Source organism: Rana temporaria, chromosome 11 (genome assembly GCF_905171775.1).
Source record: "Rana temporaria chromosome 11, aRanTem1.1, whole genome shotgun sequence".
NCBI classification, from domain to species: Eukaryota; Metazoa; Chordata; class Amphibia; order Anura; family Ranidae; genus Rana; species Rana temporaria.
In genome coordinates this window covers 71,196,821-71,222,539 of record NC_053499.1, presented here as the reverse complement: position 1 = coordinate 71,222,539, position 25,719 = coordinate 71,196,821, and the positions used below count along the sequence as shown (strand labels likewise).

The following is a 25,719-nucleotide window of genomic DNA, read 5'->3' as shown; positions in this document are numbered from 1 at the left end:
CTCTGGTTTGGGGATTCCGGTATGGAGTCAGGAGATGGGGCCCAAGTGCATATGCAGAGTCACCTGGAAGGGAAAAGACAGGAGGATGTTAGTCGTGCATGTGCCCCTCGTGATGTCTGCATCATGGGGTCGGACAGTCATGCCTGACTCCCATGTCACTCACTAACCAGCCAGCTGTCCCTGTACACGTTCGAATTCCGTTGGGATGTTGCTTTGACGGTATATGTAGCTGTCGTGGCTGGCCCCTGGGTGTTTGGCACGGACATGCCATATGAGGCATTGGGCATCGGCTATCACCTGTACGTTGATGGAATGCCACTGCTTACGATTGCGGTATATGTGCTCTGTGGCATGGGGGGGCCTTAGTGCCACATGTGTGCAATCAATGGCCCCCACGGTGCGTGGGAATCCGGCAATTCTGTAGAAATCCTGCATTGCCTTCTGCCGCAGATGCTCATGGGTGGGTTTGATAATGTGGTGGGACATGCGTGTGAGGATTGCGGGGACAACCTGGTCCACGCATCTGCTCATGGTGGATTGTGACATCCCAGACACGACTCCACTTGTACATTGGAACGATCCACTGGCAAGGAAATGCAGTGTTGCCTGTACCTTGACTAGTGACTGCACTGCATGTGAGCGTTGTGTCTGGCTGGTGATTTCATCATGCAGGGCTGTGGCTAATTCCAGGATGGCATCAGGGCTGAATCTGAAGATGCGATACACCTCCGATTCCCCCATGCCAAAGACGTTCATGCTTGTTCGGTATATCCTCTCCCGTGCTCTCCTCCGTGCCTGTGGACGCAGTAGTGCTATGACAATGGCTGCCCCTGGCATGTTGGCATACAGATGTGTTGTCCTGCAAGTGTGGTTGCTCAGCTCGTCCGTAACGGTGCTGCTGCAGCTGCTCTCCAGCTGACCTGTGCACGTCTGTTGCTGAGTTACACCTGCTTTATGAGGAATAACTTTAGGCCGGACGTACAGCTTGCGCGCACATCACGTAGCCTGCGTCGGGCGCATGTTCGTTCGTGAATCGCCGCATCTCCCTCATTTGCATATGTGAATAGAAAATCAATGGGAGCGCCAAATACGTCCAGCGTAAATATGCGCCCACGATACGCCGGTGTAGGCAAGTTACGTCGGTCGGATGAAGCCTATTTTCTGGCGTATCTTGGTTTCTGAGTCCGGCGCATAGATACAACGGCGCATATTTGCACTTACGCTGCATATCTGTGGATACGTCGGCGTAAGTGCTTTGTGAATCCGGGCCTAAATCTTTTCTGACACTTATTGCTTACAAGTAAAAATCCTGTATTTTCTGCTAGAAAATCACTTAGAACCCCCAAACATTATATATATATATATATATTTTTAGCAGAGACGCCCTAGGGAAAAAATAGCGGTTGTTGCAATATTTTATGTCACACAGTATTTGCGCAGCGGTCTTTCAAACGCAATTTTTGGGGAAAAAAATACACTTTAATGAATAAAAAAAAAACTAAACAGTAAAGTTAGCCCATTTATTTTTTTTCTTCGTCCAAAAGTTTTGATTACCTGTTTTTGTGCCTGCTTCCTGATTCCCTTACCGAAGATGGCCGGGGCAGCACCCGAGAGCCGAGGGAGAGATTGGCTTTGGGTGCCGACATTGCAGGCACCCAGAACAGGCAAGTGTCCATATATTAAAAATCAGCAGCTGCAGTATTTGTAGCTGCTGACTTTTAATATTTTTTTTTCGGCGGAACTCTGCTGCTTTCACACTAGAGCAGGCAGGCACTATTCGGCCGATGAAGAGGTTAAATGTGCCCATGTAGCACTGATGCAGAAGCACTTTGCAGGCGCTTTGGCAGCACTGCCCATTCATTTCGATGAGCAGGAGTGGTGGCGGAGCAGTATACACCGCTCCAAAATGCTGCTTGTAGGACTTTTTTTAACGTCCTGCCAGTGCACCGCCTCAGTGTGAAAGCACTCGGGCGTTCACACTGAGACTGCAAGGGAGCCGTTTTGCAGGCACTTTACAGGTGCTATTTTTAGCCCAAAAACACCCCAGTGTGAAAGGGGTCCAACTGTTAGATTTTATGAGATGAAGGGGACTTTTTTTTTTTAAACCGGCCTAACATATCGGCCCAAAAGAATTGGCATTATATATCGGCCATCGGCCGCTGCAATTTCTAAATATCGGCATCGACCAGAGAAAAACTCATATCGGTCGACCTCTAGTGACAGGTACTCTTTTTTTTTTTTAAATTGGGTTTTTCTTAGACCTCTCCCTCTGCCCTCAAAGTATCTGACCACACCAATCAGTCTCCCCAGTCTTGAGGTCCCTCCACTGGCTGTCCGTACAGGACCGGGTGACATTCAAGACACTCTGCCTCACCCACAAATGTACACAGGGAAAAGCTCCTCAATACTTAAGCGAGAAAATAAAACCGTACGTCACCAAGCGTGTGCTCCGGTCAACCAACCAAAACCTTCTCCAAATTCCTAAATCCCGCTACAAATCGAAAGGAGAACGAAGATTCTCGGTCCAAGGACCACGGCTCTGGAATGCTCTACCCACGACCATCCGCTTGGAAGAAAACCATCGGGCATTCAGGAAAAAGCTAAAGACCCACCTCTTCTGAAGACCTGTACAACTCTGGATGCCAAGCGCCTTGAGGCGATTAAGTTCGCATTTGCTGCGCTATACAAGTTACTCACTCACTCACTCACCAAGATCGGTGTGATAAAATGCTTTCCCAATTTCCCACTGGCGCTGTTTATATCTGGTGAAATCTAAGTCATGAAATGCTCGTAGCTTCCGGTTTCTTACGTCATAGAGATGATTGGAGCCCTTCTGGTCTCTGATCAGCACTATGGTCAGCTGGCGGAATCACGGGCTGCATTCTCAGGTTCTCTTTTGGGACAGGAGAGCCAGAGAAAACAATGGAAGACAGTGGGAGGGGACGTTCCCTCCCACTGCTTGTAAAAGCAGTCTAGAGGCTAATTAGCCGCTAGGATTGCTTTTACATGAAAGCCGACCTCTGGCTAAAAATCAGAGCTGGAGTCGCTGATTTACATATCGTGGGAGCAAATGCTGTTGCTGTCAAAATAAATCAGTGCTGCAACTGAATGGAGTCCCTGTTAAGCAAATGATGGTCAACAATAAAACAAAGTAACATTACAGTATAACAGTAAAAAAAATTTTTTTAACGCAATCTGAGCCTAAAATACATATATGCCGAAGCATGGGGGCAATCCCCCCCTAATGTTTGGAGCAAATCACCCCTCCACCCCTGCCCCCATGCTTCTGCATATAGGCTCTTTTTTTTAACTGTGGTGGTGAAATCACCTCCTACAGCGCCGGAGGCACAGCTTTACGTATAGTGGGAGCAAACGCTGTTGCTGTCAGAGTAAATGAACCCATGCTGCAGCCAAATGGTGTACCCGCTAAGCAAATGATAGTTAACAATATAACAAAGTAGCATTGCAACAGTTATACATACCATACTTGCAAGCAAATACAATAAAACTTGCTAAAAATAAAACGTTACAGTTCTAAAAAAAAAACAACAAAAGAGAGAGAACAATAGATATAGAACAATAGAGAGCGAACAATAGAGAAGACAATAAAGAGCGAACAAAAGAGAGAGAACAATAGAGAGAAGAAAAATAAAACCACCATTTTGCCTTTTTTTGTGTTTTTTATTTATTGCATTTTTATATGAACTGTAAACGTTGCAGATTATGGTCTCTCAAAATGTGATGGCCATCTCATCTTTCGAGACCCTGTGTAAGTGTGCCTAGGACTATTTAGTGCTGTACCCTTCGCTAATACTCCACTAGTGTGCGGTAGCGTTCAAAACAGTCACCAATGCAAAGACCAGATTGGTCAGGACAGGAGGGACAATAAAAGACAGTGTCACGCCTAAATCCGCGCTTTCTACAGACACATCTTCTTTGGGGATTTCTTTGAGTAGGGGTACCAGGGAAGACATGCGGAAAATGCCTCCCATGCAGCCAGCTTACTGCATTTGGATTGGGCAGTTGGGCCACAGCACTATCTGAAAATAGAAGGGCTGTGTTGATCTCTTCCTGGAATTTAAGGAAGGATCCAGTTCGTCCAGAAGCTTTGTATAACTCATAAGCATTCAGCAGAGCCAATTGGAATAAGTATATAGACACTTTTTTTATATCAGCATTTGGCCTCACGGGCAATTAGGTACGCCGCCAACAACAGGTCGTTGATGTCCACCCCTCCCAAATTAAGGTTATATTCATGGACACAGAGGGGTTTCTCCACAACACCAGTCGCCGTAGGAATTTGGACCATCATGTCTGTGTGAAGAGAGGACAGAACGAAAACATTCTTATTATCCCTCCACTTCACAGCGAGCAAATTATTAAACTTCAAACAGGCTCTCTCCCCCAGCCTAAGACGGGAATCTACAAGCTGATGGGGTAAGCCCCGGTGATTAGATCACACGTGCCACATGCGCCAATTCCACGATTAAACAAGTAACTAAAAAGTGGCACGCTTGTGTAACAATTGTCCACATATAAGTGGTACCCCTTTCTGAATAAGGGTGACACCAAGTCCCACGCAATCTTGCCAGTGCTCCCTAAGTAATCTGGCAAGTTCTCCGGCTCTACGTAACTATCTCTTCCCTCATAAACCCTAAAACTACATGTATAGCCTGTTGCCCTGTCACAGAGCTTATACATCTTGACCCCATATCTGGCACGATTGCTGGGAAGATACTGTTTGAATGACAAGCGGCCAGAAAACATAATCGGGGACTCATCAACACAGACAACTTGATTGGGAGTATACAAGGCTGCAAAACGTTGGTTGAAGTGGTTTATGAGGGGCCAAATTTTGTAGAGCCAATCAAATCCAGGGTCACCCAGAGGACGACAGAGTTCATTGTTATTGAAATGCATGAACCACAAGATCTTCCGTGAAAAACAGCGAATGAAAATCAAGTGACGTAAAATCAACTGTTTCCACCTTAATTCTGGGTTAGCCAGTGAATGGGGGAAGTACAGGTGTTGCAGAGGTGGTGGGCTCCCAATTCAGATTTGCAAATGCAGCAGGAAGGGCACTATGGGCTCGACGGGCCGTGTTTGTCTTCTTCTTGGTGGCAGCGGGACACTACTCGTAGTAGCCTTCTCGCCAGCTTTAACTGCACCTTTAGGACTCGCCACATGACCAAGTGATACTGCAGTGCTGGATGTACAACCAGGATGTATTAAGCCGCTGGTGCTTGCCAGTTCACCAGAAGGATAAGCGGCACTAGTACTAGCTCTCTGCTCCATACGAGAGCCCTGTGGTTCTTGCATCTCAACAACAGCAGAACGGGGTCTGGTATGCCTGACCTTGGCAGGGACTACTACTCTGTCATCAGAGCTATCTGTCAGGGTGCCGCTGCGGTGTACTGGTTCATACTCTGAGCCTGAATCTGACAGATGGTTTTCTTTCTCTTCACTATATGTTATGCTCATAAATGTGTAGGCCTCTTCACTACTGTACCTTCGTTTTGAAAATTTGGCCTCTAAATATACTGGTACAGTAGTGAGATTCACAGGAATAAAAGCTCCTGACTGTCAGCGACTGATTCAAACATTACAAAAAAAAACTGTTAGTGATCGCAGGGATCAGGCCTGACTCAGTTATGTGTTTTGTAAGTGACAGTGATCAATTAATACTGCACTTGGGTGGGCTGGGCGGAGGGGCTGAACGCAGGTGCTAGTAGGTACCTGGGCTGATCCCGTCAACGCTGTGTTTTTGGGAGCCCTAAACTATTGGGCACGCTAGTATGAATCTGATCAGATCAGATATTGATCCGTTCAGAAACTATACCACTAAGGGAGGCATATGGTGCACGCGTGGGTAGCGCTACTGGCACTAATCTGACACTGCCTGGGGCGACGCAGACCCCATCTGACCCTAAAGCCCGCCGGGTGATCAGGGGGATAAACCTTTATTAGGTAATATACGGCGGGGGTGCCTTGATGCTATAAAAAAATATCTAGCTAACTAGCATCACCCGTGACATTAATATGATGATCACTGGTGACCGGGCGTGATCAAGGGGTTAAACCTTTATTAGGTGGGTTAGGGGGTCCCTAAATCTATCTGGGGCTACCACTAAGTACCCTTAAACCGATTTTTGTCACTAATGACACCAGTAAAGTGATCAAAATATGAACATTGCACTGGGTGACACAATGACAGGGGGTGCAGGGGTTAATTGGGGGGGGGGATATATTTGCCTATGTGTACTGGTGTTAATGTAGTGTTGGTGCAACTCACGGTTATATGCTATCTCTCCTCTCTCTGGAACGAAAAGGCTCCACGAGGAGAGATGACATCACTTCCCCTACCACTTACCTAGGCAGGGGAAGCATTTCATTTGTTAGGACCGATCACCAGGTCCAGGCCAAAAATCATTGGCCCAGGCCTGGAAACTGATCGGTTCTAAAATGAATTTGATCGCCGCGGCCACCGTAACACAACGTCAATTCGCCTGCCCTTGCAATGTTGCCGCAGTAAAACTGCGGCTGGTCGGGAAGGGGTTAATAAACAAAATCTGCTTTAAATCAATTTCTCGTTTTCCCCAGGTAGTTAGAGAAAAACATTTGGGAAATTGTAGAGGATAGGGTTGCTGGTCCTTTAACATCCCCTCCATTTGAGCATTTTTGTATTTACCAAAAAAGGAACCCAATTACTTTAGATTAATCCATTACCTTTCGTTTCCAAAATGGAAATCTTTGAATGATGACATAGATTATTTGTTATGTTCGGTACCTTATTCCACTTTTGAGGATGTCATTTGGAGAATTAGATCAGTTAACCCATGGGCTTTGTTGGCTAAAGCTGATAGACAGCCTTTAGGCTTCTGCCTGTAGACCCAGTAACTTTCAACTCCTTAGGCAAGCAGTTTTCGAAAAAATAAAAACCTATGGGCTGTGCATTATCCTGCTCTTACTTTAAAGATCTTTCATCTTTTCTAAATTGGGCAATATGTTTTGAATCTGGTTGCAATGATGCGATTCATTACCTGGATGACTTTTTATTCATAGGTTCTTTGGATTCAAATCAATGTTCTTTCTTGCTTTAATTATTCTGTGACAATACTAAGTTTTTTGGGGGTTCCACTAGTATCTGAAAAGAACCTATTCCAGATAGTTTAGTTGGGAATCTTGGGGATTCTAATAAACACATCATTAATGGAATTTAATTTACCTTTTTTTTTTTTTTACAAATAGTTTATTGAAAAATAAGTCTCAATACAGTTTAAGCGTACATTGGTAAGAAGTACATACATATAGATGGGAGTAGTAAACATCAGCATAATATATAAGTAGCAGTGATATAAAAGGGAGGGAAACAAACCATGGGATGTATAATAGAATCATTGATAAAATATTATAGAGGTATAAAGACCTTGTGGATTTGTTTAATGATAAAAAAAGTCAACAGTATCATATTGTAGTTCAATGAATCAACAGAGATAGGTCCCAAGGTTTCCATTTTTTATCGTATGTGTCCATACTATCGAATAAAGTGTGATAAATATGTTCTGATAGCTTGATGGCCAGCATGCGATTCATAATTTGAGACCATGGCACAGTAGAGGGATGCCAGTTAAGAGCTATAGCCCAGTGTATTGAGCTGAGCAATGTGTGTATTAGTCTAGTGTGAGCTATAGGAATATCTGGAATAGGATAGAAAAGGAGGCACATTTTAGATGTCAGTTCAATTCTTCTACCTATTATTTGCTCTATTTTGTTTTTAGCTTGTTGCCATGTAGTTGTAAGGTGTGTACAATCCCAGAAAGTGTGTATGAGGGAACCCTGTACTGGGCATCCTCTAGGGAGAGGTTGTTGGATAGAATGAGTTGATTCGGTCTGGGGTGAGGTACCACCTGTACTGGAGTTTGATGGTAGATTCTCTGATGTAGGCTGTCTTGGTGCATTTTTGTAAATTGTTAATCATAATGTCCCATTGTTCTATAGAGAAGGATTCATTTATATCCGATTCCCATTGTGACATTTGACGTGTTTTGTCTGGTGTGTTGTGTTCATTTAGGCTTTTATACATTCTGGATATTAAGCCCCTATCACAAGGTGAAGTAAGACAAATTTGTTCAAATATTGTGAAAGGGGTTTGGAGGGTGAGTGAAAAGTATTTTGGGTAGAAAAGCTTGATGTTGTTGTAGTCGGAGAGTTCAGTACCTGTAAGTTTATATTCTGTCGCAAATCTGAGAATGTACGAAATGTATTATTTTTTGTGAGTGATTTTAGGTAAGATAGTTTGAGGAGTTGCCATATAGTATATTGATTTGAGTTTAGGTCGGGGGGGGGGTAAAAACAGGGTCCCCTATGAAAGAGGCTAGGGGAGGAATCTCTGAAGAGATGTTTAATTTATGCATTTGTCTGTGCCATAATAGTAGATCTTGGTGTACTACTTTGTTGAGGTGGCCCATTTTTTGAGTTTTGATGGATTTGGACCATAGAAGGCCTTGAAGATGGTGCGGTAGGACAGATTGTTCCTCAAATAATAGCCAAGGTATATGGCTGGAAGGTGCATACCATTATGCGAGTTGTGTATATCTAGCTGAAAGATAGTATAGCCATAGGTTGGGTATACTCAGCCCTCCCTTCGATTGAGGTCTGAACATCAATGCATATCCAAATCTAGATTTTTTATTTTGCCACATGAACTTGTTTATCTCTCTCTGTATAGAATCTAGGGTGTTTTTAGGTACCAAGAGAGGAAGTGCTCTAAAGAAGAAAAGTCATTTTGGTAGTATAACCATTTTTGTAGCAACTATCCTACCTATAAACAAAATATGGTATGTTGGCCATGATTTGAGTAAGTCTCTGATTATTTGGAGTAATCTAGGGTAATTAGTGTGGTAAAGGGTCTTGTAAGATAGGATGATATGGATATCTAAAGGAATCTGAACACCATTGAAAATAAAATTTGTCTTTTAATATAGCAGTCAAAACAGGGGGGCTGATGATTGGAAGGGCTGAACATTTAGATAAGTTTATGCTTAAACCTGAGAGGTCATGGAATGTATCTAACGTTTTGATAAGGTTTGGTAGTTAAATTAATGGTCCAGTGAGAAACAAGAGGACGTCATCTGTATACAGACTTAATAGAAATTATTTCAAACCTTTTGTGTACCCTTTGATGTTAATATTATTGCGGCTGGCGCATGCAAGGGGTTCAATAGCGGGAGCAAATAGGAGAGGGGATAAAGGGCAGCCCTCTCTTGTGCCTTTGCTTAATGGGAAAAACTCTAAATTATGGCTGGGGAGTTTGATATGAGCATGTAGGTTGGAGTCTTGGATGATATTTGTTGCTAATCTTATATTGGCTGTAATTTGCCTGTCTGGGATAAAAACCTGATTGATCCGGGTGGATTAAAGGTGGGATGACTGAGGCCAATCTATCCGATAACATCTTACCAAAAATTGAGGTCATTATCTATAACTGAGATCAGGCGTAAAGTTCTGTGGGTTGGAGTGGTCTTTGTTTGGGTAATAGGGACATATTAGCTAGGAGCATTTCGGAAGGGAATTGGTTGCCTTGTAGGATATGGTTGAATAGTTTAACAAGGTGGGGAATTAAAATTTAAGCAAATTTTTTGTAGTATGATGTTGAAAAGCCATCTGGACCTGGGGCTGTGAAGGTCTTTAACCACTTCCATACTGGGCATTTTCACCCCCTTCCTGCCCAGACCAATTTTTAGTTTTTAGCAGTGTCACACTTTGAATGACAATTGCGCAGTCGTGCGACGTGGCTCCCAAACAAAATTGACGCCCTTTTTTTCCCACAAATAGATCTTTCTTTTGGTGGTATTTGATCAGATCTTCGTTTTTTTTTTTTTTGCGCTATAAACAAAAGAGCGACAATTTTGAAAACACAATATCTTTTACTTTTTGATTTAATAAATGTCATAATTTAAAAAAATAAATAAAAATGTTTTCCTCAGTTTAGACCGATACGTATTCTTCTACATATTTTTGGCAAAAAAAAAAAAATATGCAATAAGCGTATTTGATCGGTTTGCGCAAAAATTCTAGCATCTACAAAATAAGGAATAGAATTATGGCATTTTTATTTATTTTAATTTTTTTTTACTAGTAATGGCGGCGATCTGCGATTTTTTTTATCATGACCGTGACATTGCGGTGGACACATTGAAAACGTTTGACAAGTTTTTGGGACCATTCACATTTACACAGCGATTAGTGCTATAAAACTGCACTAATTACTGTGTAAATGTGACTGGCAGGGAAGGGATTAACACTAGGGGGCGCTGAAGGGGGTTAAATATGTTCCCTAAAGTGTGTTCTTACTGTAGGGGTAGGGGGACTCACAAGGGGAGGAGACTGATGTGTGTTCCTCTGTGCTGGGAACACACATCTGTCTCCTCACCGCTGACAGGACATGGATCTGTGTGTTTACACACACAGATCCATGGTCCTGCCGTGATTGCAGGCAATCGCGGGTGCCCGGCGGACATCGCGGCTGGCGGGCACACGCAACGGGTCCCGAGCAATGCGGCGGGGGCGCGCGCAAGAAAATTTACATAACTCCTTTAGGATGGGAAGTTGCCTGCAGCGTTTCTTAGTTTATAGGTATGGTGAGGTTTCACAGACTGGTTCAGTTTTCTGGCAAACATAGTGGACGAGGGGTTACTGTATAAGAATCTTGCCTTGGACCATCTAAGGCAGGGATATGCAATTAGCGGACCTCCAGCTGTTGCTGAACTACAAGTCCCATGAGGCATAGCAAGACTCTGACAGCCACAAGCATGACACCCAGAGGCAGAGGCATGATGGAACTTGTAGTTTTGCAACAGCTGGAGGTCCGCTAATTGCATATCCCTGATCTAAGGGCTTTTTCTGAATGAATGAATTGAGTGACTTATATAGCGCTACACATGCAAACTGAATCGCCTCTGGGCGCTTTTTGCAGCTAGTGTCTTCCTGGCTAGTGCGGTCACTTACCCCGTAGGATCTTGACACGCTTGGGACACACAGTCGTACACACATATATAATACTGGGCCAATTTGGACAGGATCTAATTAACCTACCAGCATGTCTTTGGAGAGTAGTTGTATTACGTGATTTTGCGCAGCAGAGCCGACCTGCCACCTGCGGAACTGTTACATAGAGCTGCTGTCCTGCATAACGCCTCGCATGTGCCCCCCCCCCCCCCCCTTAGATGAGAATGTGTCTTTTAGCTCATCCTGTCACCTTTATCCCAAGTGCATAGGATATTTAGAGAAAACATTTGAAAGGTGTAACAAGATAGCTGAACTTAATTGCGTTGCAGAGAGTAGTACCTCCAAAAGCAGAGAGGGGGCTCTTAGGTGAGAATTAAAGGATGCAGTATTAATAGTTAGGCAGTACCAGTGTCTCTGCAATTGTCAGTTATGACTTGTGTTACAAGGGTCTGAACAGCCCCAGCCACACTGCCGTTATGAGTAGCAAGATGGCTGCTACACCAGAGTGCAAGGACATGACCATCTCCCAGCAGGAGAGACTCTCCAATCCATAGCCTGGGTCGACCCACCCGCAGATGAGACGCTTACACAGTTTCGTGGGGCTTCGCTCCAACTCAGGGGGGACGAGGAAGCCACTGCAGGGCCCAGGGTGTAGCAAGATGGCCGCTGCTCACCTCGACAAACGGAGCGCCAATCCCTACTGGGTGCCCCCAACAGCTCTCAGGTCTCCTTTGTGCAGTCCTCTTGGTCCGGTGAAGCTGCCTGTTAGGATCAGGAGGGGCCGCTGATCCTGGAGGATCTGAAGGCCTCGTAGGCCTCAAGATGGCGGCTGGTCGGCAGTGTATGGAGACGGCCGAGGGCTGGAATGCAGCCTGACAGGGATCCTGATTCAGATTGGGAATGGCTTAGGGGGAATCCAGAGATAGAGATAGATGGTTTGGTGGCCAAAATCCAAAACAATGGCACAGGATGGCTGAGGATTTAATCTGGGTCGGCGGAGCTCAATCACAGCACGTCCTCCTCCTTTCGCCGCCGGACACACCCCCAAATCTGTTTTTTCTAAGGTGTAAGAAAGTCACATTAATGGAGATGCAATCTTTGATGGGTCTTTTAGCTTTTACCTGCAGGATTATTTCAGTTGGGAGTTTTTTTTCTAGGTGGCTTCATATGGCAACAGCTGGACTGAAATCGCCTTTCTCCCATATTAGGCTTGCTTACTTAAAGGGGTTGTAAAGGTAAACGTTTTTTCACCTTAATGCATTCTATGCATTAAGGTGAAAAAACATCCGACAATACCGGTCCCCCCGTTATACTTACTTGACCCCTTATGGGAACAGAAAAATAAACAAGGCGCCTCTAAGTGCAGAAATATAAAACTTTTAATATCCCCTAAAGGGGTTAAAAACACTTACCTGCTACATGCCTGCTTCATCCACCATCTTGGAAGTGTGTCCAGAAGACGTTCCAGTGGCAGGGCAGTCCCAGTCTGATGATAAAGCTTCCAGGGAAGTCCACAGGATAACAGCCAATTTGTGCTGTGAGTGTTTAGGGAACACAATGGTGATGGAGCCTGGGGATGATGTCAGAGGAAGGGAGACAAAAACCAGCATGGAACACAAACAGGAAGAGGGCAGGAAGTGTGTCATAGAGGCGGGACGTGTTTCGGAACAGCTCATTGGTTCCTTCTTCAGCCAGGAACCAATGAGCTGTTCCGAAACCCATTGGTGCTGGCCTAATCACTGGTTTCTTTAAAAAGCTACAAAAAAACATTGTTTTATGTTGGTAGTGGCTCTTGAGTTATGAGCATCAAGTTTTGCCAACAGGCGTATTCTTTTGCATACCAATAATAGGTATGCTATTCACAGTGAATGGTTTATCACTCAGCATTACATTACTTAGTATTTGTGTTTAAAATGTAACATTTGGTTGAAAGCAAACCATTACTTAGAAAACCAATACCTTGGCGGACGCATCTCATTTGCAGATCCCTTTTTCCATCATCTCCTTTTCAATGCAGATACAAACAGTCATGCATGCCCAGAACACTTGTTAAATCTGATGTTGTTTTTTCAGTCCATTAAGGATTCGGGTGCCCTGCATACTTGGGTGGCCTATTCACTTTCTGGAAAATGGGTCTTTATGGGTCTCCTTCTCTAGGAATGGGAGTCCCCCCCCCCCCCCCCGAGAATCCATCGGAGAGCAGCATTTCACAACCCGGTCCGAAGCTCCGTGACTGCACCTGCGGGACCCGCGGACCCGATCGCCGCTGGTGTCCCGCGATCGGTCAACAGAGCTGAAGAACGGGGAGAGGTGTGTGTGTAAACACACCTTCCCTGTTCTTCGTTGTGGCAGTGTCATTGATTGTCTGTTCCCGATATAGGGAAAGACGATCAATGACGTCACACGTCCAGCACCGCCCCCCTACAGTTAGAAACACATATGAGGTCACACTTAACCCCTAAAGCACCCCCTAGTGGTTAACTCCTAAATTGCAATTGCCATTTTCACAGTAAACAATGCATTTTTATAGCACTTTTTGCTGTGAAAATGACAATGGTCCCAAAAATGTGTCAAAATTGTCCGATGTGCCGTCGAGTCATGAAAAAAAAAATCGCCGATCGCCATTAGTAGTAAAATTTATTTTGCAAACGCTATAAATTTTGCGCAAACCAATCGATAAACGCTTATTGCGATTTTTTTTTTTTTTACCAAAAATAGGTAGAAGCATACGTATCGGCCTAAACTGAGGGAAAAAAAATTATATATTTTTGGGGGATATTATAGCAAAAAGTTAAAAATATTGAATTTTTTTCAAAATTGTCACTCTATTTTTGTTTAAAGCGCAAAAAATAAAAAACGCAGGGGTAATCAAATACCACCAAAAGAAAGCTCTATTACTGGGAAAAAAAAGGACGCCAATTTTGTTTGGGAGCCAAGTCGCACGACCGCGCAATTTTCAGTTAAAGCGACGCAGTGCCGAATCGCAAAAAGGGGCAAGGTCCTTAACCTGCATAATGGTCCGGGTCTTAAGTGGTTAAGTTACACATTATAACTATAATTTTTTTTTTTTTTTTTTTTTTTTCCGCTGCTCTCTCCTGTTGCCCTCTCCTCCTCCCCCCGGACCTCCTCTGTGTGACCTCCCTGATCTCTTTCAGAATTGGCACAAATTTGAGTAAGGCAGAATGGAAACATTAAAGATCATGTCATTAAATGTCCGGGGACTTAATATCCCAGAAAAGCGCCGAATGTTAATACAGGATCTTAAGCGGAATCAGGTGGATATAGCCTTTATTCAAGAAACCCATTTTAAGGGGGAAAACCTGTTCTTACTTAAGAGCGGGGATTACCCAATAGTATACCACTCAACCAATCCAGAAGCTAAGACCAAGGGAGTTGCTATTATGATTTCAAATAGAGTGGCGTGGGAATATAGGGAAGCCATGATAGATGTAGGAGGAAGATATTTGTTCATCAAAGGGAAAATAGGAGGGGTCATGACAACATTTGCAAGTTATTATGCGCCGAATACACAACAAGATATTTTCTTTAAAAAAATGTTGGGTAAACTTATGGATTTTTCCGAGGGGCATCTAATCTTAGGAGGAGACGCGAATGTCCCACTAATACCTAGCGAAGACACTTCAGGAGGGACATCATCTATACCAGCTAAAGTAAGAAAGGGGATCTCAAGAGCAATGGTGGAGGCACAGATAATAGATATATGGAGATTACAACACCCAAGGGAAAAAGATTTTTCTTACTTTTCCAACCCCCATAGGTTATACTCACGAATCGACATATTCTTAATACCACACAAACAATTACACTCAGTTAAAGAAACCTCGATCGGTATAATTACTTGGTCTGACCACGCACCAATATTTTTAAAATATAAATTAACAGAGAGATCCCGCTCTACACCAACAACTTGGAAATTAAATGAGAGTCTTCTTCAAGAACCTGAGGTGTTAGAGGACATTCAGAAAGAGCTGTCTTTTTTTTTTCAAACAAATGATAATTTAGAATGCACCAAAGGGACAATATGGGAAACACACAAAGCTGTTATTCGAGGGATTCTGATTAAGCATGGTTCAAGAATTAAGAAGATAAGGGAGGCTAAATTAACAGAATTACTAACAAAGATCCATATCTTAGAGGCAAGGCATAAACATGCTCAGACAATTGAAGATGAACAAGAACTATTTAAAGTAAGGTCCTAGGTAACTAAGTTATTACAATACAGAGCAAAAATGGCATTGCAGATTGGACGTAAATGTACGTACGAATCAGGAAATAAATGTGGCAGGCAACTGGCCAGGGCATTAAGGGAAATACAAACTAAAACATATATACCCTCAATTAAGAGAAATGATGGATCGGAGGTACAGTTGCCGGACCAGATTGCAGAAACATTTGGTGATTTCTACTCCTCGCTCTATAATTTGGAACTGGGGACACCGGACCGAGTAGAAATAGAGGAATATCTGGTACTAAGTGGAATGCCCAGCTTGCCGGATGTGGTGGGCGAGGAGTTGGAATCACCAATAACACCAGAAGAAATAAGAAATGCAATAAGTTTACTGGAAAATGGGAAAGCGCCAGGCCCAGATGGGTTTACAGCGTATTATTACAAGTCACTGGGTCCAGAACTGATACCTTTTCTAGTTAAACTGTTTAATGAGATAGGAGATAAAACTTTCTTTCATTCTGAAACAGTTAAGGCAATAATAACAGTAATCCCTAAAGAGGGTAAAGACCCAAAGGCCTGTGGTAGTTATAGGCCAATTTCGTTACTGAATGTAGATCTTAAAATCTTTAGTAAGATACTAGCGCTCAGATTACAAACACACCTCCCCTCCTTAATTCACCAAGACCAAGCAGGCTTTATACCGACAAGAGAAGCAAGAGACGATACTATCAAGGCCATAAATCTGTTACATATAGCAAGTACAGTGGGAACTCCTTGTGTTTTTCTTGGAACCGATGCCGAAAAGGCTTTTGACCGGGTGGGGTGGGAATTCCTGTTCTCTGTCTTGCGACACATAAATTTAGGGGAGAGAATGACAAGGTGGATTGTTAGCATGTATAGGAATCCGACTGCCCAAGTTAAGGCAAATGGGGTAATATCATCTGCTTTTAAGATCAACAATGGGACAAGACAGGGCTGCCCACTTTCACCCTTGATATTTGCACTTACTTTAGAACCCTTTTTGTGTAAAATACGACTCAATAAAGACATTAAGGGTATTCAGATAGGAGACAGACAGCATAAAATAACTGCATATGCTGATGATATGCTGTTCTCAATCACAAACCCAGTGGTAGTACTACCTAATTTGATTAAAGAAATGGGTACATATGGAAGACTTTCAAATTTCAAAATGAATTGCAGTAAATCAGAGGCCCTGATGGTAGCAATCCCAAGAGAAATGTCAAAAGCAATGATTTCGAGCTATAAATTTAAATGGACAGACCAAAGTTTGAAATATCTAGGGACAAACATAGCCACTAGCCCAGCGAAAATGTTTGAATTGAATTTTTTACCTCTACTAAACAAAATTCGTGGATTATTAGAAAAATGGAACAAGGGCATGTTCTCTTGGTTTGGTAGAAGTAATATAATTAAAATGAACGTACTACCAAAGATCCTATATCTCCTTCAGACAATTCCAATTTCCCTACCGAGAACATTTTTTAGGAATTTACAAACACTTGTTACTAAGTTTATTTGGGCAGGTAAACAATCAAGAATTAAAAGGTCTCTTCTATCATTGCCCAAGCAGCATGGGGGATTGGCCATCCCAGACATTTTTAAATATTATCAGGCAGTCCACTTAGGAAGGGTGATAGATTGGTGTAGGCATAAGGAAACAAAGATATGGCCAAATATAGAACAAGCACAGTGTAGAGAATTACTATCTAGGTCCCCGTGGTGCTATAGAGAAATATCAACGGACATAAAAAAACACCCAACAATTGGAACTACGTTGCGGATTTGTCATGACCTCTTCCAAAAAGAACAAATATCGAAGTATGATTCACCTTTAACACCTATATTGGGAAATCCACGTTTTATACCAGGTATGCAAAAAGGCCCTTTTAGCATATTAATCGAGAAAGGTATATACCAGACTTCTCATTTTAAGAAGAGGGGCAATTGGGCTACATTGCGTGATCTGGTAGATAAAAGTGGACCTTATAAATTAGATTTTTGGCAAGGAGCGCAATTGATAAATTTTTTAAAAAGTAAAGTGATACCATTCTTTGTGGAACGTAAATTAACAGTATTTGAGGAGCTGTGTATGAGAAAAGAATTAAGTACACACACTATATCAAAGATGTATACGTTATTGAATAATCAAGCTGAGAATTTCCAGTTGCCCTTTATTCAAAAATGGGAAAAAGATTTGGGAAGAGTCTTTGCAGAAACTCAAAAAACTAGAATGATACAGGCTATATTTACAACAGCAACCTGCACTAAAATGCAAGAAAATAATTATAAAGTAATTTCACAATGGTACAGGACTCCAGAGAAGCTGCATAGATACTTCCCAAATATTAAAAATGTATGTTGGAGATGTCGGGTAGAAGAAGGCTCGATGGTGCATATCTTCTGGAACTGCTCAAAAATTCAAAAATATTGGGGTGAAATCCGGGAAGTAGTTCAAAAATTTACCAAGTCAGATATACCAAATGACCCGGCATTCTTCCTTCTACATCTGTCAAATATACCGGGGGGAATAAAAGGGAATCCATTAATACATCATTTGCTGAACGCTGCTAAAGCGTGCATCCCACTTAAATGGAAACAATCACAACCCCCCACTTTGAATATGTGGTTTAGGAAGGTCGAAGAGGTAAACAGAATGGAGGAATTAATATGGACAAGCAGGAAGAATAGAGAAAGATATATTAAAATATGGTCACCATGGAATGATTTGGTCCGGTCGGAGGGGGTGGTGGGAGGGGGAGCGGGAGGGGGTGGTGGGAGGGGGAGCGGGAGGGGGTGGCGGGGGGTGGGTGGGGGCGGAGGGGTAGGGGTTTTTTTTTTTTTTTTTTTTTTGGGGGGGGGGAGGGAAGAAGGGAGGTACAGAGGTAGGAAGTGAGATAGGTAGGAATCAGAGGTAAAGAGAGGGGAGATGGAGTGGTGGGAGCCAGGGATGTAGAGGTCGGGTCTGGGGAAGCGTCGCCCCATGACGGGACATTGGGAGGGCATATGATGGTGAAGAGATGCTTTTTATGTGCCCTTCTGCATCCCGGGTTCTCCTCTTCTACTCTTTTTTCTTTCTCCGTTTTTTAGTTTTTTTTTTTTATTCCTCAGAGAATGGGAATTCACAAGGTGTGATGCATAGAAACCTCTGACCCTAACCATTGTTTGCCTGTTTGAAGGGTACGTAAAGAATAAGATGGTGGGAAAATATATTCAATCTTGTACCGACCCTTTGGATATTGAATTATTTTATTATTAATGACAATATACAGGCTCTGTAAAGATGATGTGAAAACTGTTGGAAAAAATGAAAATAAAGAAATTGAAAAAAAAAAAAGACCAAAAGATGTACCAACTAGGTAAAAGGTCGATGATTTTTACTGACACTGAATGAAAATGGCAGTATTTGTCCAGTTAAGACAGTTCAGCAACAGCTTTCTTGCCGACCTTTCATACTATCACTTATTCAAACCGATGGGTCACCCCTTATAAATATCCATTTGATTTTTGCTTAGGTTTACAGAAAAATTTAAAATTTATCCCACATTCTTTTAGAATTGGAGCCGCATCAGAAGCTGCCTGAAGGGGTATACCAGAGGATCACATCAACGCTTTTAGGTAAGTGGGAAGCCAAAACCTTTCAGTTATACATTGTTCTTAACCTTTTCTTCAATTTCTAAGGTGCGTTTTGCTGTATTTGGATCGTCGGACACTCATATTTTGGGCACATAAGAGAGCAAAAAGAAACAAGGCAAATAATTGCGCTAAGGGAAAAAAGTATTTAAATTGATACAGAAATTATGATAAATTGTGTTAAATCAATAACTCCAGCTGCAACATCTACAAACACGTGATATACATGTAAAAGAACAAAAAAACAAATGTTTTGACGTAAAAGTCGTTATCAAAGGGCACCTTTGATAACAACTTTAACATCAAAACACATCAGAGCGGAGCTACGCACTGACGTCACCGCGCTGTACGTGACCCGGAAGCACGGGCGTACGATTTTGTTCTATTTTTGTTCTGTTTTATATGTTTTATGCCGGCAATTTTAAATGCATGTAGTGTGTTTTTGGCTACAAATTTTTTAATAAAAATTGCCTAACTGTACCTCACAATCTCAAGCCCTCATTTTTTCCTCCTGGGTACCCCATTGGAAGATGGAGCCTGTGAGTTGAGACCTTGAGTGGAGCGGAGAGAGGTGGTGTTTGGTTACCTTGCAAGAAGCAGCTGGAAGCGTGGGAGTTTACAGTTCCTGGTACATCCGATCGGTGGATCGATACGCCTAAAATTCATGGTGATCTGGTAAGAGCATATACTTACCTTTGTCCTGCTGGTGTGATCTTTGGGATTCCTTTCTTCCTCCTATACCAACTTTAATTCTAATTGGTGGTGGATTCCAACTTCTGCTAATCGTCCTGCTACAGTGGATGTCAGTTGGATCGGGACTTTGATGTTTTTCCACCACATATGTGGTTCTTGGGACTTCTCATCTGATTCACAGACGTCCTTTAATTACTATTTTTTAAAACACGTCACTTTGCTTACTATGGTGATTTACCCGATGTCTCATTTTTATTGCGGACTGCTTTCACACGGTTGCACATGGTAAACGCTTTTGGTGTGATATTGATCCTGTTCAAACAGGATTGTTATATATATATTTATATTTAATTTATTTACATTTACATATTAATTATATATTCTTTGGCCTAGTCACAGATTTATGTGCTATTAGCGCAACCTCCCTTTCCTCTTTTTCTACTGTGTGAGGACTGACTTACACTACCAAGTGATTTACTGGGAACTGCCTCCAGTCATTGTATTTAGCAATTATTCCAGGTGTGCCAGCCTTGGCCCGATTAGGACATTGACATCTATATTTATTTATTCACTTATTTATTTTTGCATACTTTTTTCTTCCTCTAGGAATTTAATTGTGTAGTCACATATTTATGGAATAATTACACACTTCACTAGGTGGCAATACTAGCGCAAACCTTTATTTTGATTTTATATAAGAGCAGCTCATTGGAATTATTCAGAGAATTTATCAGTCATCTTTCAATGTATTATGAAGGTACATTAGAGGTTTGCAGTGGCGCCAGTTTTATTTTACATTATCTAAAAAAAAAATTCAAACCTGGCCTCCTCCATCTATTTTAATAGTACATTTAGGAGGAAATTACTTTTGCTACAAGCATGTGGATTTAGAAGGAGGATTAGCAGGTTTTTATCGCCAAGATAGGATTAATTTATCCGATGTTGGCCTAGACATCTAATTTGGGCTTATAGACCTGCATTAAAAGGGCTGCAGGGTCGGGGTAGGCCAGACTTGTTCTTTGAACAAGCTCCAGCTGGTGGAGCGTTGTTGTAATTGCTGTTAAATTTAAAGCTCAAGTTCTCAAAACTGAGCTATTGGCCATGTTATTATTGAAATTTTTTGTACATATACTATTAAGTGGTTTGATGAACTTAGTTGAAGAATTTTGCCAATATATCAAAAAAAGTGCAGCGGCCTTTTCAATGACCTATAATGTGACCTTTTTAAAAAAAATATAGCAGATTGTGGGTGTAATGCCATGGTCCTCAGACTGTGTAGCTGTCTACCCGTACCTCTGTTATGGGCAGGCAGTTACACTTTGACAGGCAGACTCAATGAACTACCTAGAGCGCTCAACAGTGCCCTGGTAGTTCATTGAGAATTACAAGCCATCAGCATAAAAGGCTGTAGGTATTTGTAGTTTTCACATTCACAGAGAAGATTCTCAGCTCGCTGTGAATGTGAGGGGGATCAGGGGCCCTTTGCATTTGTACCATGTTGCATCCCAAATATAAGTAACATTTTAAAAAAGGTGAACTTATCCTTTAATGTTGTGGTGTATTAAAATCAGCTCTAGGCAGGACTCACCACAGCATGTGCAGTGCACGCGGGACAGCGTTAACCCAACATTCCCAGTTAGCCAACGGCACTAAATGGTAGGGCATTCTCCTGGTAGGGTAACAAGATCTTAGTGCATCTTAGGAAGAATACATAGTACCGGTGTTGAAGGAAATTTTTCAGTTAAAATTCCTTTAATGCCGTTTATATAGGAATGGTTTCCGTTTTAACTTGCTAGGAGTCGGTTTCCGTATATGTCTGCCTTGTATATAATTGTTTTAGTACTAGGCTTGTTAATGTACTCGAGCGACATGAATTTCTGGTCTATTCAGTATTTAGCTTTGTAACATTTATAAGATATGATGTATACACAAGATAGGCTTGGTTCACACTTGAATCGCACAGGAACTGCACCACATTGCTGTTCAACTCAGTGCAGTGCATTTTGAGCCCATTAATTTAGCAACCATTTCAACCAGGCATTGATGTGGCTGGTGTCTGTGGCTCAATGTACTGTAGTAGCATTAGCTACATACATCAAGCAGTGCTGTGTTTTGCAGCAGTACAGGCAACTTCCTGTCAGTTGTCAAGGTAAAAGTTAGCCTCTGCATGCTTCTGCGCTATTGAGGAAATTTTATCATTGAATACAAGGCTTTGCTAAGGTGCAGATGGCACCAAAATATCCACCTTCACTAATCAAAAGGAGGCCTTGTAATTATTGATAAAAATAATAAATGGCTTATCCTGAATTTGGAAGGTTGCCCGTACTGCTGACAGACCACAGCACTGCTTACTGTATATGTAGGTAATGCTACTCTACAGTACATTACAGCGCACAGAACTTCTGCAATATTGTGGACATAGTTCATTTGGGTCAGCTTGGAAGTGATCTAATACAAGTGGGTCAGCTTTTCTGGCATGACAGCAAGTGTTAAAACTTTACTTTAAGGTGGAAATTATTATAGCAGATATTGTGAATGGTGGCAGCTATAATTTACTGTGGAAAAAGGAGTTAACTGACCCCAGTAACAATCACTCTTTGGCCAACCACATATTAGACACATTTTCTTGTACAACTTTCCTTTAGATTTACCAAAACTTATATAATGAGGTCCAACCTAAACACACTTTCAATTTGTATGAAATCAGGCAGGCCCTTGCACTACATGGTTGAAGGTAAATCTAAAGGCAAACAATAAAAATTGTATAATGTGTAGCCAGCGTTAGGCTGGCCATACATTATACAATTTTCTTATAAAATTTCCTTTAAATTTACCTTCAACTCTGTAGTGCAAGGGCATGCCTGATTTCATACAAATCGATAAAGTGTTTAGGTTTAACCTCATGTTTTGATAAATGTAAAAGGAAAATGGTAAATGAAAATTAGTATGGTCAGCCTCAAGACCGTACACACGAGCCAAAGCTGTTCAGCTAGCTTCTCTTGAAGGGGCATTACCAAAAAGGATTTATTCAGCACGAAGTGTTTTGGCAGAACACAATAGAACAGCAGGGGAGATTGCTGTACTAACATCAGATTTTTAGTACAGCGGCACCAACCTGAGCGGTCAGTTTTTTTTGTTCAGCCCACTAGGCTGAACAGAAAAAAAACTAGCCGTGTGTACTGGCTCTAGTCTGTTGGCGATTAGATTGTCCTGCAAGCTGGAGCAATACCTCTACAGGGTGGGCCTGGATGTGCAATTGTCATATTCTAATGGCAGCAGTGGAACTTGAGACCACAGCGGTCACAGAAGCACTTATGTTGTTCTGGGTCAAGGATTTGGCATGCAGTATAGATGGTGGTCCTTAACTTTTCTGCTGCTGCTGACTTGTTTATGAATGTGCAATCGCCTATATTTCTCACAGAGCTCTTTAAAAAGTGTACGATTTTTCAATTGGATTGGCTCCCGTTTGCCCTTGAAGATCAAATGTAACTGGTGCACCAGCAAATGTTTAAAATGTTACAGTCTTTACAGATCATTTTCTCACACAAAAAGGTCAGACAAGATATTATGTAAAACTTTGTACTTTAATCTCTGAAGAGACAGACAAAAGAATCAAAATGTTATATAAACAAAACAAAGATAATTTGCTGGCTACCTGACATGGTTGCATTGCACAGAAAATGAAAGTGTCACTGTCCAGATCATAAAAATGTAACCGTGTCATTAAGGGGGGGGAAAAAAAAATACTCCTATAGGAATGTAGGGACATTCACACGTTACTGCTGCACTGCTCTAATACTGAATTACAAGTACAACTGGGCATACAATAGTCACTGGCAGGACTTGATCTTCTGTATTTACTGGAGTAAAGGTTTAGGTTTTACTGGCCAGAGGTGTGAAGTGTTATTCCCAGACAGAGCTGTCAAGAGAAAAAAAAAAAAAAAGTTATTACAGCAGTAGGATATCACAGTAAACATGTCTTCGAGTTTTACAGTACCAAATCATACATGAGAACGCCAGGGTTATAGCACAAGCTCTAAGCTCCAGATCCTTCTGTGTTTTCCTCAATAATTTATTGGTTACAGCTACTATTACTACTCGCACCAAGTCTGACTAGTATTAACCAGAATTAACTTTTGGATGTTGTCATAGGAAAACCAAGACTCAAATCCATAATTTAATAGCGTAGTAAATAGGGTTGTCCTGATACCACTTTAAGACCGAGTCCAATTCCCGATACTTCTCCCCCCCATAAACTGAAGCATCGTAAACACAGGTTACGATGTTTCAGTTATATGAATGGACAGAGTCCATGATCACTGACTGTTCATTCGGAAAAGGTAGGAGCCGGGTTTAGCTCCGCTTTCCGTTCTGACAGAGGGGGCGGAGGGGGCCATGGAGGGCGACACCGAGCGCGGAGGGGGCCATGGAGGGCGACACCGAGCGCGGAGGGGGCCATGGAGGGCGACACCGAGCGCGGAGGGGGCCATGGAGGGCGACACCGAGCGCGGAGGGGGCCATGGAGGGCGACACCGAGCGCGGAGGGGGCCATGGAGGGCGACACCGAGCGCGGAGGGGGCCATGGAGGGCGACACCGAGCGCGGAGGGGGCCATGGAGGGCGACACCGAGCGCGGAGGGGGGAGAGCAGCAGCAGGGAGGGGGGACAGGGAGCACGGAGGGGGAGAGCAGAAGAACGGAGGGTGACAGCAGCAGCACAGAGGGGGGACACGGAGCGCGAAGGGGGAGAGCAGCAGCACGGCGGGGGGACGCGGAGGGGGAGAGCAGAAGAACGGAGTAGGGCAGCAGCAGCACAGAGGGGGGAACTGGAGGAGGATACAGAGACAGTCAGCGACAGCGGTGTTTGTAACTTCCCCCCAAAGCCGCACAGATCACTGCTGTATAGATTTCACTACAACCGCTGAAAAAAAAAGGGGGGGGGGTGGAGAAGGGGTCAGGCTGTATTGAAATCTAAACCAGGAGATCAGTGCTTGTATCTCCCCCCCGGCGCACCAACCATCCCTGACTGCCCAGATATCAGGTGAAGCATTGGAGCATTTTTGCCCCCCGAGTACAAGGGAAAATGCTCGGTATCGGTACAACCCTAGTTGTAAACTAGCACATGTAGGTATGGTATACAAGGAAGGGCATTTTATTTTAAGTGAGCTGAAAGCGATTCTGCCTAATAAATCTGCTTTGTTTACTAAATGACTGTACACTTAGGCCCCTTTCATACTGAGGAGTTTTTCAGGCGTTACAGAGCCAATAATAGCGCTGCTATACCGCCTGAAAAACTCCTGCCCAGCCTTCTCAATGTGAAAGCCAGAGGGCTTTCACACCGAGGCGATGCACTGGCAGGAGAGAAAAAAATCTCCTGCAAGCAGTATCTTTGGAGGGGTGAGCGGAGCGGTATGTATACCGCTCCTTCACATTTGAAACAACTCTGCAGAGGCGCATTGTGGGTGGTATTAACCCTTTATTGGCCACTAGCGGGGATTAATACCACACCGCTAGCGTCCAAATTCCACTGCAATTTCGACGGTATAGCACCGCTATTTTTAGCGGCGCTATACCGCCACCGCGCCTCCCGCCCCAGTGTGAAAGGGGCCTTACAGTTTGGAGGAGTAGGAAGCTTACCAAAAGTGCTGGGCTGACATTCAAATATATTTGCCAAATTATAAACGTCTGCTCTTACTGTGATTTTACAAGCTTCTGCTGTGTAGTATTGTACTGCAATCCATCTAAGAACTGAATTTACCAAGGCTGCTATCAAAAAGAGAAAATGCAAACAAGTAATCCTATAAAGCAGACAAAGGCCAAATCGACACAGGCTCTTAGAGGAGTCTTATATCGGTCATCCACCACTGGAGAGGCGTAATGGCTGATTAGGGTACACAGTGATGAACCCAGGACATTGGTATTACTAGCTCCAAGACTGACAATTTGCCCCTGTGGAAATTTGAGAAATCACTTCCCATGTGGAAAGAAACCTTTTTTTTTTTTTTTTGCAACTTTCAAAATCTGATACCTTTACTAGGACTGGCAGCTGGGTATCTCTCAACTCTAGCAATGTGCTGGACAACTACTGAGAGAAACAAAACACAGGACGACCTCCTAAGATTGCTAGATGCCAGGCTGTCTGACTTCAGAACTGTATGGCACTAACCTTGATCAGCAG

General features: G+C 42.8%; 1 protein-coding gene across 5 annotated transcripts in view; it reads right to left on the bottom strand.

Moving 5' to 3' along the window:
- Positions 1-23,108: 23,108 nt before the first annotated feature.
- Positions 23,109-25,719, bottom strand: part of LOC120917435 (nuclear receptor coactivator 5-like) — an 84,164-nt gene continuing 81,553 nt past the window's right edge. For 4 of the 5 annotated variants that reach the window (XM_040328723.1, XM_040328724.1, XM_040328725.1 and 1 more), the window contains one exon: positions 23,112-23,462. In XM_040328723.1, coding sequence (XP_040184657.1) covers positions 23,401-23,462 — 62 coding nt within the window. In that variant the 3' untranslated portion in view covers positions 23,112-23,400. Of the gene's footprint in view, positions 23,463-25,719 lie in introns of all 5 variants that reach the window. The other variant, XM_040328721.1, reaches the window with a different exon arrangement.